We start from the raw sequence: 14,827 nt of genomic DNA, 5'->3' as shown, positions 1-14,827 counted from the left end.
CCTTATCTAATCCTGTTTTCTGTGCTTGGTGTTCTGAAGGCACAAGACTTTTGGTCCCACATTCCTGCAGGCAGGATGTGACTTCTGATGAAGGTTTATGATGTTCTTTGCTCTATCAGCAGAGCTTGTGCCCTGATCTTTGCTACCTTGTAAATTTGTTTTGTTCCTGTGCTATGCATGATTGCAGGTGATGAATGTTATCTGTATGGGGCCTGGGGTATATATCCTTGTGTTTCTTGGTGCTCGCGGCTGGAGGCTGAAGAGTTTCCCCAGGGAGACGGCCTCCAGTCCCTCACCACCGGGCCCCCTACTTTGGCCTGGAACGCGACGAGGCAATAAACGTAGTGATAAATTGACTGAGTGCTGCGTCTCTGTGTGGTTTGTCGGGTGGCCTCCGACATATGTGATCTTTACATTAATCATCAAACACATATTAAACTTTGACTTAAAGCAAAGTCAGCCTTTGTGATGGAAACTAACTCTGTTTTGGCTGACTGTTCTACAATGAAGAAGAGCTTTAATAACCGTGCTAAAGGGCAGGGATCTTCCAGAAATGGAGTGCACTGAGCCTGCAGCTCCAGACTCTTGTTAAAACTATATTTAAGTAATATTAATAAATGATGGCATCCATATTAATGTACATTTTAAAACACAAAACTAACATTTAAACTAAAATATTTAAGTGTGATCAAATGAGCATTTTGTTAAAATGTGGTTCATCAGTAAAATGGATTTAATAACTTTCTCTTAATCCTGAAGCACATTAGGGTAACAAAGTGTCTGTAAAAAGTGTCACTACAGAGAGAGGTATAGTAACAATCATTTCTTGTGACTTGGTAGTCTTTTTTTTTATTATTAAAGATTTATTTTTGTTTTAGAAAGGCAGAGTTACAGAAAGAGAGAGGAAGAGACAGAGAGAAATCTTCCATACCTTGGTTCACTCTCCATATGGCTGCAATGGCCAAGTTGAAGCCAAGAGCCAGAAGCTTAACCCAGGTCTCCCATGTGGGTGTAGGGGCCCAAGTACTTGGGCCATCTTCTGTTGCTTTCCCTAGATTGGAAGTGTAGCAACTGGTACTCGAACCAGCACTCATGTGAGATGCCAGCCTTGCAGGCAGAGGCTTAACCTGCTATGCCACAGCACTGACCTCAGTAAAGTCTTTTCCACATTTTTCCAAGAAACTAGAAAGTGAATGGTTCCAGTGACAGAGGAACACATCATTTTTTGTATCTGGTTTCCAATTCTTTGCTTTCAACAGAACTGAAGGGGGACCTTATCTTGTTAGCAGATAACAGATCATTAAATATAATTTTTAATAACATATCACTGATTTTTTCATAAAACCATTAAACAGTTTAAAGAATTAAGTGACTGCTTTTATAAAAATAGTTCCCCTTCCCATATACTTATTTATGTAGGGTTCCAGTGATACATTTAAGAAGTTAAAAAAAAAAAACAGAATTAAAGCTAAATGTATAAATGATAACACAAATTTTTTTTTTTTTTTTTTTTTTGACAGGCAGAGTGGATAGTGAGAGAGAGAGACAGAGAGAAAGGTCTTCCTTTTGCCGTTGGTTCACCCTCCAATGGCCGCCGCGGTAGGCGCGCTGTGACCTGCGCATCGCGCTGATCCGATGGCAGGAGCCAGGTGCTTATCCTGGTCTCCCATGGGGTGCAGGGCCCAAGCACTTGGGCCATCCTCCACTGCACTCCCTGGCCACGCAGAGAGCTGGCCTGGAAGAGGGGCAACCGGGACAGGATCGGTGCCCCGACCGGGACTAGAACCCGGTGTGCCGGCGCCGCAAGGCGGAGGATTAGCCTAGTGAGCCGCGGCGCCGGCGATAACACAAATTTTTTAAAGAATGCTCCATTCATCTCATTAAAAGAATTGTTACTTAACACAAAACATAAAATTTCATAACTTTTTAAAAATTTGATCAATATATTAATAATTTGCTGACAAACTGTGACTAGTAATATCTTACAACCTCTTAACACTTAGATCACAGAAAATAAATTCACAATGTATTTACATATTTATTCCCTATAAGAGATTAGTCAATAAAAGATGTAATCATCAAAAAGTTACATCAGCATATAAGTCTATAGTACCAGCTAAAAATAAAAATTTAGGGAGAAAATGGAATGATACAGTTTTAATTAAAGATCTTAATGATATACTTTTAAAAGTTTAATAATGATGGGTTATCAAATTGTTTTGATATTTAGATTCTGTTGAATATTTTAAGAGTAATTTAATTTAAAACTATTAAGATTTAAAATAGCTGGAATTTAGACCTTTTGAAGTTTAAGAAAAATTTTAAATGCACAAGGGAATTGTATTTAAAAATTCCTTTGCAGGTACACAAACACAAACATAGACTTCATTAGGAAGTTCTGAGAATCAGAAGTCAGTTTGTCAGCAGAAACATTTTTATTCAGTTTGAAATGACTTACAGGGGCCGGCGCTGTGGCGTAGGTTAAGCCTCTGCCTGCAGTGCCAGCATCCCATATGGGCGCCAGTTCGAGTCCCGGCTGCTCCACTTCCAATCCAGCTTCCTGCTAATGCACCTTGGGAAAGTAGCAGAAGGTGGCCCAAGTACTTGGGCCCCTACACATGCCTGACTCCAGTCATTGTGGCCATTTGGGGAATGAACGAGCAGATGGAAGATCTCTCTCTCTCTCCTTTCATCTCTGCCTTTCAAATAAATAAAAAAAATCTTAAAAAAATAATAAGAAGAAATAACAGACAATAAAATCAGGGTGAAGATAGACAGAAATTCTCAATGAATCAAAAATACAAGCAGCACTGTGTTTCCGTTTTCACGAATCTATCTTAACACTGTAAATATAACAGTGTGGCTATTAATGTGTATATGTGCTAGAAGATGAGAGATACATAAAGGTTGTCTTCTGAAATATTACAAATCAGTTTCATAAATCAGTGGCCTAAAATCTTAATGAATCCAGAGTCTATTTTCTACACAAATTAAGATGGTTCCTTTGATCTCAATTATTTTATTCAAGCATTTGTTTTGAAGCCACACTTACCTGTTTAATGCCTAGTCCTTTCTCGTGCATATATCCCAGATTGAACATGGCCTGTGCACTGTGTTGTTGCTCAGAAGCTAGACGATAATGAATAAATGCAGTCTCATAATCTACATCTGTGCCAAATCCATAGAAATGGTAGTCTCCAAGCTTAATTCTGGCCACAGTATAGCCTTAAACAAGAATTAAACGCAAAACAGCAGGTAAATCAATTATGCTTAAACATACTAAACTGTTATTTCTCTTCCTGTTAACGTGCCAATATAAAGAATTTTAATTTGCAGTACATAAACTTTATGACAAATTCTTAGTCAGTTATGAAGTCAGTAAAAATTTAAACTAGCCGTGCAGCTCTTCTGCAGAATGCTTTCGGATAGTCTGGGAGAGAACAATGGCGGGTGGTTCTTGCCTTTTCACTGAAATATCTTCGAATGATCAAGTTCTGCTTTATCATGTCATTTACACACTATAATATTTAGTTCCATCTGATCACTGTGAGTTTGGGATAGGCAGACAAGGCTGAGAGAACTACATGTGAGAAAGAAGTATTCAAAAGAAAGAGTGGGAAAAGGTTCAAGTCTATTAGCTTCTTACACATGTTCTATTCAATTCTCTCATTTTATACAATAAACTGGCCTCAAACTAGACTAAGCCAACGAGTGAACCAGAGTATGATGAAAATCCAGTAGAGACTTTTCAATTTAATTTAGAAACTCTGCGGCTGGCATCGTGGCATAGCAGGTTAGACTGCGACCTGTGATGCTGGCACCCCACAGGGGCTCTGGTTTGCTTTGCTTCAGCTCCCTGCTATTGTGCCTGGAAAATCAACGGAGGATGGCCCAAGTAACTGGGCCCCTGCAAATATGTGGGAGACTCAGAAGAAGCTCCTGGCTCTTGGCTTCACAGAGGTAACGCTCTGGCTGTTGCAGCAACTGGGGAGTGAACCAGCAGATGGAAAAAGAATCTCTGGTCTTCCAGGCCAGCTCTCTGCTATGGCCCAGGAAGGCAGTGGAGGATGGCCCAAGTCTTTGGGCCCTGCACCCGCAAGGGAGACCAGGAGAAGCACCTGGCTCCTGCCTTCGGATCAGCGAGATGCGCCGGCCGCAGTGGCCATTGGAGGGTGAACCAACGGCAAAAAGGAAGACCTTTCTCTCTGTCTCTCTCTCTCTCACTATCCACTCTGCCTGTCAAAAAAAAAAAAAAAAAAAAAAAAAAAAATCTCTGTTTCTCCCTCTAACTCTGCCTTTCAAATGAGTAAACAAATCTTAAAAAAAAAAAAAAGAAAGAAAAAGGTAAGCAAAGAAAGAAAAAGAAACCCTGGCCCAGGAACTACTATTTTGAGAATGAATACAAGCAAGTTAAAAATGCTGTTGCTTAATTTTAAGGTGATGAATGGTACGATTTAATGTTCATGAGAGGTTAAAAAAAATACAGAGAGGTCTCCTGGGTGCAACTCTTTCCTTAGAATTAACCACTTACCTTGGGAGGCAGCCCTGTTCCAATGTAGCAAAGCTCTGGGATAAGTTTCATTCTCACCTACAATGGTTGCTTCTCCTACAGAAAAAGAAATGAAATACAAATCAGGCATCCAAGCAAAGCCATTAGACTTTCAGGCTTCATTAGCAAACTCAGGTGAATATGTGGAGCCCAAGTTAAAAAGAATTAAGATATGACAAGCGCTAGATTAAAAAGTAATGGGGGCCGGTGCTGTGGCATAGTGGGTGAAGCCGGCGCCTGCAGTGCTGGCATCTCACGTGGGTGCTGGTTCAAGTCCCGGCTGCCCCACTTCTGATCCAGTTCTCTGCTATGGCCTGGGAAAGCAGTGGAGGATGGCTCAAGTCCTTGGGCCCCTGCACTTGCGTGTGAGACCTGGAGGAGGCTCCTGGCTCCTGGCTTTGGATCAGTAGAGCTCCGGCCATTGTGGCCAACTGGGGAGTGAAACAGCAGATGGAAGACCCCCCTCTCTCTCTCTGCTTCTCCTTCTCTCTCTGTGTAACTCTGCCTTTCAAATAAATAAATAAATCTTTTTTTTTTTTTTTTTTTTTTTTTTTTTTTTACAGGCAGAGTGGATAGTGAGAGAGAGAGACAGAGAGGAAGGTCTTCCTTTTTGCCGCTGGTTCACCCTCCAATGGCCACAGCAGCTGGCGCATCTCGCTGATCCGAAGGCAGGAGCCAGGTGCTTCTCCTGGTCTCCCTTGTGGGTGCAGGGCCCAAGGACTTGGGCCATCCTCCACTGCCTTCCTGGGCCATAGCAGAGAGCTGGCCTGGAAGAGGGGCAACCGGGATAGAATCTGGCGCCCCAACCGGGACTAGAACCCGGTGTGCCAGCGCCGCAAGGTGGAGGATTAGCCTGTTAAGCCACGGCGCCGGCCATAAATAAATCTTAAAAAAAAGTAATGGAATAAAATACTGAATTCAAAGGAATCACTGGATTCAGGACAACACTACTTTCTGACACATGTTTTATCCACAGCACCAATAATGAGACTAATTATTCAGCCACTTCTAAGAATCTAAAGCATTGGAAAAATGGCATTTTTTACTACGGTATATTTTCAGAAATACATCTACTGGGTGCAATTACTTTAAACATGACTGTCAGATCCATTTCTGTTTTCATTTCTATGAAATTAATGCTGATTGCTTAGGGATTTGAGGCAAAGTAACTTTAAGCATGTGGGTTGGGTTCCATTTACAACAACAACAACAAAAGAATGCTTCTTTGTGGCTCTGCTTTTCAAACAAGGTAGCCAGATGTGAGCCAGAGGACTGAAGTGAGCCTTACTCTGATCAAGAATGAAGGCTGCATTGCTCTGTGCCACTTCGTAGCCCTGCTCAGCCAGCAGGAGGTACTGGATCACCGCAGCATTGTAGTCACCATCTTTGTAACTGTTATAGGCAGTCATAAGCCTCTCAGACCAACGGCCTCGTTCACACACATTCTTAAACAACTGTGAGAAGAGAAAAAAACAAAACAACTATACAGCCAGAAGGATCTGCCAGAAAATAACTTTTGTATTCCAGCTACAAGTGTTTGTTAAGCTTGCTCTTTGACTATCTGGCTACTTGCTTTCTGTTTTTTTTTTTTTTTAAATTTATGTATTTATTTTATTTGTTTCAAAGGCAGACAGTGGTGGGAAGAGATAGAGAGAGGCAGACACAAAGCGAGCTCCCATCTGCTCACTCAATCCCCAAATGCTTACTACATCCAGAGCTAAGAAAGGCTAATGAAACTGAGACCCAGAAACTCAGCAGATGGAAGATCTCTATGTCTCTAACTCTGCCTGTAAATAAGTGAATCTTAAAAAAAAAAAAAAAAAAAAAAAAAAAAAAAAAAGGAGGGGTTGGAGCTGTGGTATAGTAGGTTAAGCCTTTGCCTGTGGTGCCAGCATCCCATGTGGGTGCCAGTTCATGTCCTGGTTGCTCCCCTTCTGATCTAGCTCTCTGCTATGGCCTGGGAAAGCAGTAAAAGATGGCCCAAGTCCTTGGGTCCTTGCACCCATGTGAGACCTGGAAGAAGCTCCTGGCTCCTGGCTTCAGATCAGCTCAGCTCTGGCTGTTGCAGCTACTTGGGGAGTGAACCAGCGGATAGAAGATCTTTATTTCTCTCTCTCTCCCTTTGTAACTCTGCCTTTCAAGTAAATAAGTAAATCTTAAAAAAAGGAGGGGCTGGAGCTGTGGTATAGCAGGTTAAGGCTCTGCCTGAGGCGCCAGCATTCCATATGGGTGTCAGTTCATGTCCTGGTTGCTCCTCTTCCGATTTAGCTTTCTGCTAATGGCCTGGGAAGGCAGTGAGACAACCAAGTGCTTGGGCCCCTGCACCCATGTGGGAGACCCAGAAGAAGATCTTGGCTTCTGGCTCCTGGCTCCAGATTACGGCCATCTGGGGAGTGAATCAGTGGATGGAAAACCTGTCTCTGTCTCTCCCTCTCTCTGTAAATAAGTAAATAAATAAATCTCAAGTAAATAAATAAATCTTAAAAAAAAGAAAAGCACAGAGGTCTGGAAACTTTGCTGATGTTTATCAATGTCACTTTAAAGTACTATGCATGACAGAGTTAGAGAGGGAAATTTCCAGTTAGGACATATTAGCATTCCCCTTTAGAACATCATTCAACATACAATTTTTCATATACGGTCTTAGGCACTATAATTAGTACATAAACCAGTGTCTGTCCTTACAAACACTGTTTCTTTTTTATTTATTTATTTTATTTTTATTTATTTAATTTTTTTGACAGGCAGAGTGGGTAGTGAGAGAGAGAGAGAGAAAGGTCTTCCTTTTTGCCGTTGGTTCACCCTCCAACGGCTGCCGCGGCTGGCACACCGCGCTGATCCGAAGCCAGGAGCCAGGTGCTTCTCCTGGTCTCCCATGCGGGTGCAGGGCCCAAGCACTTGGGGCATCCTCCACTGCACTCCCGGGCCATAGCAGAGAGCTGGCCTGGAAGAGGGGCAACCGGGAAAGAATCCGGCGCCCCGATCGGGACTAGAACCCGGTGTGCCGGCACCGCAAGGTGGAGGATTAGCCTGTTAAGCCATGGCGCTGGCCACAAACACTGTTTCTAACAGGTATACACAAACTAAATAAAGTACAACAGTTATACATAGACTACCAGAGTCTGCCCTCATATGTCAATGCTAGGAGGTTTCTTCTGCAGAAGAAATGCAAAGAAAAAAACCAAAAAACAAAAAAAAACCAAACAAACCCACCCAGATTCAAAAGAGCACACAGTCCTACTGGGCAAATCAATGTCCCATACACAAGATGGCGGAGAAGACCATACCTCCACTGCAGTGTGACAGGATCGCATCACACCAGTGCCACTGGCATGCATCTGTGCTAAGTTGTAGAAAGCCAAGATATGGCCTCCCTGAGAAGCTAAGTTAAAATACTTCAACGCCTGTTTATAATCTCTCTTGACTCCAATGCCATCTGTAAGAAATGAATCATATCAGAGGTTAGGCATAGCCCTAAATGACATTTAGCTAAGCATTAGAGAAGACTTAAATACAAAGAGGAAAAGCATAAAGTTACAATTCTTACTCAGTAAGTATGTCAGTCTCATTAATACAGATCACCATATTGATACAGACTAATACAACTAATACAAACCAATACAACACAAAATAAGATGTGCAAATCACTGAAGTGGCAGTACTTCAATCGGTCCAAACTAGACAGCTTTGTTTTCCGTACTATGGTGCCCTCTTCTGGAAAGATGGGTTAAGTCAGATCTTGCTGTATCCATTATAAATTTCTCAACACCAACATTACTTACTATAGTACATAGAACCAAGCTGTAGCTGCCCATCCACCCAGCCTTGTTCAGCAGCTTTCTGGAAATACTTCAGTGCCAGATCATAATTCTGTAGAAAAAAAATACGTCATATGATAAGAAAGCTCAAAAGGCTGATATACTCATGGGTCAGGAATCAACCAAGTACCCATAAAATAACTTGAGGGCAACCATAAGGACTATTGTCTAGTTTGTTTTAAAATATATAAAGATGGTAATATACTTTACAGCATAGGGCCATTTATGACTTTTTTTGTGAAATTTTTATTTTTTAAAAATATTTTATTTATTTGTTTGAGAGGCAGAGTTACAGACAGAGGGAGAGACAGAGAGAGGGGTCTTCCATCTGCTGGTTCGCTCCCCGATGACTGGGGAGCTGGGCCAATCTGAAGCTAGGAGCCAGGAGTTTCTTCTGGATCTCCTATGTGGGTGCGAGGGCCCAAGTATGTGGGCTATCTTTCACTGCTTTCCCAGGCCACAAGTAGAGAGCTGGACAGCAAGAGGAGCAGCCAGGAAATGAACCAGTGTCCACATGGGATGTAGGTACCGCAGGTGGAAGCTTACCCTATTAAGCCACAGCGCCAGCCCTGAATTTGTATGTTTATTCTCAGAAAGCACAAACACTAATAGAAACTCCAGATTGGTAATTAAGAAACAATTGGGGCTGGTGTCGTGGCATGTTGGATAAAGCCACTGCCTGCAATGCTGGCATCCCATATGGGTGCAGGTTTATGTCCAGGCTGTTCTACTTCCAATACAGCTCCCTGCTAATATGCCTGGGAAAGCAGCAGCAGATGTCCCAAGTTCCAGGGCCCCTGCACCCACATAGGTGATCCGGAAAAAGCTCCTGACTCCTGGCTTTGGCCTGGCTCAGCCCTGGCCACAGCTGCCATTTGGAGAGCGTAATAGCTGATGGAAGATATCTCTTTCTCTTTCTGTCTCTTCCTCTCTCTGTGTAACGCACTCAAATAAATAAATAAATCTTTTTCTTTTTTTAAGATTTTATTTATTTATTTGAGAGGTAGAGTTACAGACAGTAAGAGGGTAAGACAGAGAGAGGGTTCTTCCTTCTGCTGGTTCACTCCCCAAATGGCCACAATGGCCAGAGCTGTGCTGATACGAATCCAGGAGCTTCTTCTGTCTCTCCCAAGTGGGTGCAGGGGCCCAAGTACTTGGGCCATCTTCTACTGATTTCCCAGGCCATAGCAGAGAGCTGGATCACAAAAGAAGCAGCTGGGACTAGAACCAGAGACCATATGGGATGCTGGCACCACAGGTGGAGGATTAACCTACTGCGCCACAGCACTGGCCCCATAAATAAATACATCTTTAAAAAAAGGAAAACATTTTCCTACTAATCAACTAATCCTTTTCGAATCTCTATTTTCCTAGCATTAAATAAAGAAAATTGTGTACCTTATCAAACATGATGTGATTATCAGATTTCAAAGCTCAAATATATCCATAGAGAAAGGTTAAAATCAAAAAGATTACTAAAGATTTTTATAATCTAAAATGACTAGAAGGAACCAAAGTAAGACCACATAACTGTCATTTGAGTTGGGGGAAAAACAGCTTAGACTCTTAAACTTAGCTCTTAGTTTTAGGCTCAAATTAAAGAATATATTGTTTGGAGAGCTCAACAGAGGAGAGAACATTACTGAAAACCGAGGGACATCCAGTCTGAGTCAGCAGCAGAGAAGAATGGATGAAATGGCCAAAAAAAACCAATAAAGTTTGTAGTCACAGAACCCAGAGATGGCTAAGCTGTGGGGGAACCAAAAATGTCAACTGGAGTGACATTTAGGTGATTGGTGACTTGTATAAAGAAAGCAGTCATGGGAGGCAGAAACCTAATAGCTAAAAACTAGAGTGAACGCTAGCAGCTTAGTAAAGTTGATTCTTTGGAAAAACTTGGCTTTGTAGTGAAGGATGAGAGGGAAAAGAGTAGCTAGAAGGGGTAAAAAGTAGAATAGAAAAATCTTCACTCCTAAATGGGAGAGACTGATGATTTTCTTAGGCTCGAGTAGGGGGATGTTTAAATACTTGAGAAATAGATCGAACTGGTAGAGGGAAAGCACGGGTGGAAGAATGAGCAAACAACTTCACACCTTCAGAAGAAAGAGGCAGAGATGGAGCCATCCTAAGACAGCCGAAATGAAGGTGTGGCAGCGAGCTAAACTCTGAGATAATAATGGGATGGGGACTGGCGCTGTGGCGCAACAGGTAAAGCTGCCGCCTGCAGTGCTGGCATCCTATATGGGATAGTTCAAGGCACGGCTGCTCCACTTCCAATCCAGCTCTCCTATGGCCTGGGAAAGCAGCAGAAGATGGCCCAAGTACTTGGGCTCCTGCACCCATGTGGCAGACCCAGAAGAAGCTCCTGGCTCCTGGCTTCAGATGGGTCCAGCTCCAGTGTTGCAATCATTTGGGGAGTGAAGCAGTGGATGGAAGATCTCTCTCTCTCTGCCTCTGCCTCTCTGTAATTTTACTTTCCAAATAAATAAATAAATATTTTTTTAAAAATGGGATAGTTTTATCCAGATTATCAGATAAAGAGTATGTCCCCTCCTCACCAGATGAGGGCTTATTTAAGTCAGAATGTCAGACTCAACACTTACAACTTGAACTCCTCTCCCGTAGAGGTACGCCATTCCAAGCCCACTCTGCCCAACCGGGTTGCCCTGTAAACAGGAGAAATCAGACAAGTGAGTGGAAAGAGAATTCATTAAAAACAGGTAACAATAAATAATTACAAAAGAAATAATTTACGAGCATATTCAAAACATGTCTTAAGTACTTTCTGATTCAAAAGTTTCTCCCCTTCAGACAATTTAAAATTGACTTATAAACATTTAGAGGCTTTCAGTAATTTGCTGAAAAGAATAAACAGTAAGTTAACTTAGAACTAAATTTTGGTGACTTACCTTCTGACCATTTGAGCCATGAATCTTTGATGCAAAATTTGACTAAGATGTTTTGGATAGTTTTTCATTAATAACCTTCTACCCCAATAAAGAAGGAAGATGTCACAGTAGATCAACAGTCTTGTAACAACAGCAATACTACTATCAGGTTGCAAAGATACACTTAAGGTTACTGGAGTATTGTAGAGCAAAGATAATCATCTGTTTTTTTTTTTAAGACTAAAAAGAAGAAAATCTAGAATTCACCTTAACTTAGATAGAAGGCAACTTTAAGAAAAGTTTCACAGTGTTTTTCTGAGAAGTATTCAAGTGACATTTAGATTACTGTAACATGCAAGGTAAGTGCATACTTGGGAGACACAGGGTCTTAAATGACTATAAGCAGTTTTCTCATGTCTAAAGAAAGCTTAATTTACGTATTATAATTGTCAAAAGTATCCAGCTTTGTAAATTTTGAAGCTTCAACCTGCAATACAAATAGGGTAGAATGCCTAACTCCTAATTTCATTACAAAAATCAATTATTTCTCTGATTAGGAAACTTCTCTGAGAAATTTAAACAGAGAGTTAATATTCAACAACCTGGTCCCTAAGAAAAAAATTGCTTTTTATTGGGAAATTTATGTACAGCCAAAAAATTCACATGATTCATATTTACATAAGCACTTTCACTAATTTGTGGCATATTTGGTCATGATAAATCTTACAATACAATAGATTCATTTATTGTAAGAGTAATGGGGCTCACATTTCAGTACACTGAGTCATGAAGTCTTACCATGTCAGCAGCTTTCTTAAAGTAGTGCAGAGCCGTCTCATTACTCTGAGGCACAATATCACTTCCTTCTGAATACATCTGCAAAACAGACCCCATTTCATTAAGAGCTGTAACCCTCTTTCCAGCTACATTTCTCTCCTATTGCATTTCACTTTGGTTTTTGTTAGATCTCATGAAAAGTTTCCAAAACATTTACAATTTCTCACAGAAGATTTTAGAATTAAAAGTAAACTCTTGGGGCTGGCCCCTTGGTGCAGTAGGTTAATCCTCCACCTGTGGTGCCAGCATTCCACATGGGCACCGGTTCTAGTTCCGGCTGCTCCTTTTCCAATCCAGCTCTCTGCTATGCCCTGGGAAAGCAGTAGAGGATGGCCCAAGTCCTTGGGCCCCTGCACTCGCATGGGAGAACGGGAAGAAGCTCCTGGCTCCTGATCGACACAGCTCTGGCTGTCATGGCCATTTTGGGAGTGAACCAACGCAAGGAAGACCTTTCTCTCTGTCTGTCCCTCTTTCTGTAACTCTACCTGTCAAATAAAAAAAATCTTAAACATTTTTGTAGTATACATTTTTTTCTTATTTGACAGGTAGAGTTACAGAGAGTGATAGGGAGAGACAGAGAGAAAGGTCTTCCTTGCGTTGGTTCACTCCCAAAATGGCCACTGTGGTTGGCGCTGCACTCATCCGAAGCCAGGAGCCAGGAGCTTCTTCCTGGTATCCCATGTGGGTGCAGAGGCCCAAGCACTTGGACCATCTTCTTCTGCTCTCTCGGGCCACAGCAGAAAGCTGGACTGGAAGAGTAACCCAGAGCCCATATGGGATGCAGGCACCACAGGCGGAGGATTAACCAAGTGAGTCACGGCGCTGGCCCCTGTAGTACCTGTAGTATGCATTTGATGTCACCTCAAATTCATGACTTGTATGGTAAACATTAATATACAAATCAGCTCACATATCAGTCTCAAGAAGAAATCTCTGGCCGGCGCCGTGGCTTAACAGCCTAATCCTCCGCCTTGTGGCACCGGCACACCGGGTTCTAGTGCCGGTTGGGGCGCCGGATTCTATCCCAGTTGCCCCTCTTCCAGGCCAGCTCTCTGCTATGGCCCAGGAAGGCAGTGGAGGATGGCCCAAGTCCTTGGGCCCTGCACCCGCAAGGGAGACCAGGAGAAGCACCTGGCTCCTGGCTTCGGATCAGCGAGATGCGCAGGCCGCAGTAGCCATTGGAGGGTGAACCAATGGCAAAAAAGGAAGACCTTCCTCTCTGTCTCTCTCTCTCTCTCACTATCCACTCTGCCTGTCAAAAAAAAGTTAATTAATTAAAAAAAATAAAAATAAATTGAAAAAAAAAAAAAAGAAATCTCTAATACCAGGATGAATCTTCTCTCTACCATAGGGCAGTGAGATGGCTGACATGGTCCTGGGGATCAGATTAGGGATGAAGTGAGGTCTATTCAATAGCATGGTCCTCCCTCCCTTGTCCTCTACCATAGCTGTTCCCAGGATAATAGTGAGTCTTAAGTTCAGGCAAAGAAATTAAAAATTTTTTTTTTAATTTTTTAATTTTTTTTTTTTATTTTTGACAGGCAGAGTGGACAGTGAGAGAGAGAGAGACAGAGAGAAAGGTCTTCCTTTGCCGTTGGTTCACCTTCCAATGGTCGCCGCGGCTGGCGCATCTCGCTGATCTGAAGGCAGGAGCCAGGTGTTTCTCCTGGTCTCCCATGCGGGTGCAGGGCCCAAGGACTTGGGCCATCCTCCACTGCACTCCCGGGCCATAGCAGAGAGCTGGCCTGGAAGAGGGGCAACTGGGACAGAATCCAGTGCCCCGACTGGGACTAGAACCCGGTGTGCCGGCGCCGCAAGCAAGGCGGAGGATTAGCCTGTTGAGCCACGGCGCCGGCTAAAATGTTATTTTTAAAAGGCTTTAAACACTGAACATTAAGAGTATTAGGTACGGGGGCCTTCACTGTGGCATAGTGAGTAAAGCTGCCACCTGCAGTGCCAGCATCCCATATGGGGACTAGTTCAAGTCCCAACTGTCCCACTTCCATCCAGCTCTCTGCTATGGCCTGGGAAAGCAGTAGAAGATGGCCCAAGTCCTTGGGTCCCTGCACCCATATGGGAGATCCGGAAGAAGCTCCAGGCTTTGGATTGGCAAAGCTCCGGCCGTTGCGGCTATCTGGGAAGTGAACCTGCGGATGGAAGACCTCTCTCTGTCTCTCTCTGCCTCTACCTCTCTGTCACTGTGCCTCTCAAATAAAATAAATAAATCTTTTTTTTTTTAAAGAGTATTAAGTATGGAACATGATGAAGAGTCAAGAAAAAGGAAAACAGAATGACCAGTGTTGTTTCTATCTATGACATATTGAGGAAACAACAAATAAAGGAAAATACACATAACAAAAACAGATGGGGGAGTAGCAACCTCTATGATACAAGGTCAGAATGTTAAAACTTAAGGGTCAAGAGGCTCCAGTTAACTATTTGTGATCATGTGACAATGAAATCCTATTTGTAAAAACCTTTCCATTTGAACTTCCTTACTTTAGGATTTGCTTAGAATAAAAACATTCACTGGTTTATACTGCATTAGTTTTCAAAATAATGAAAATGAACTTCTGTGACTCTTCTATGACATATCGCATCTGTTCACTAAGTTTCTGGATTTAAATGTTTCTGTGCTTGAGAAAAGAACTGCACTGTGAGGTGGGTCACAACTGTCATATTTAAGATAATTAAAGGTGCCACTCTTTTGGCCTGGCAGGTGAAGCCACTGCCTG

General features: G+C 42.4%; 1 protein-coding gene across 3 annotated transcripts in view; it reads right to left on the bottom strand.

The window, feature by feature from the left end:
• The window catches only part of SEL1L (SEL1L adaptor subunit of SYVN1 ubiquitin ligase), a 68,873-nt gene that overhangs the window by 10,503 nt on the left and 43,543 nt on the right, over nucleotides 1-14,827 (bottom strand). For all 3 annotated transcript variants that reach the window (XM_062181830.1, XM_062181831.1, XM_062181832.1), the window contains 7 exons: nucleotides 12,054-12,131; nucleotides 10,971-11,033; nucleotides 8,332-8,419; nucleotides 7,837-7,985; nucleotides 5,838-6,003; nucleotides 4,532-4,606; nucleotides 3,053-3,225 (listed from right to left, as the gene is read on the bottom strand). In XM_062181830.1, the coding sequence (XP_062037814.1) occupies nucleotides 3,053-3,225; nucleotides 4,532-4,606; nucleotides 5,838-6,003; nucleotides 7,837-7,985; nucleotides 8,332-8,419; nucleotides 10,971-11,033; nucleotides 12,054-12,131 (792 nt within the window). The remainder of the gene's footprint in view (nucleotides 1-3,052; nucleotides 3,226-4,531; nucleotides 4,607-5,837; nucleotides 6,004-7,836; nucleotides 7,986-8,331; nucleotides 8,420-10,970; nucleotides 11,034-12,053; nucleotides 12,132-14,827) is intronic.

This window comes from Lepus europaeus, chromosome 22 (genome assembly GCF_033115175.1).
Source record: "Lepus europaeus isolate LE1 chromosome 22, mLepTim1.pri, whole genome shotgun sequence".
In the NCBI taxonomy this organism is placed as follows: domain Eukaryota; kingdom Metazoa; phylum Chordata; class Mammalia; order Lagomorpha; family Leporidae; genus Lepus; species Lepus europaeus.
Note: the sequence above shows the minus strand (reverse complement) of the source record. Positions and strands in the feature narration are given on the sequence as shown.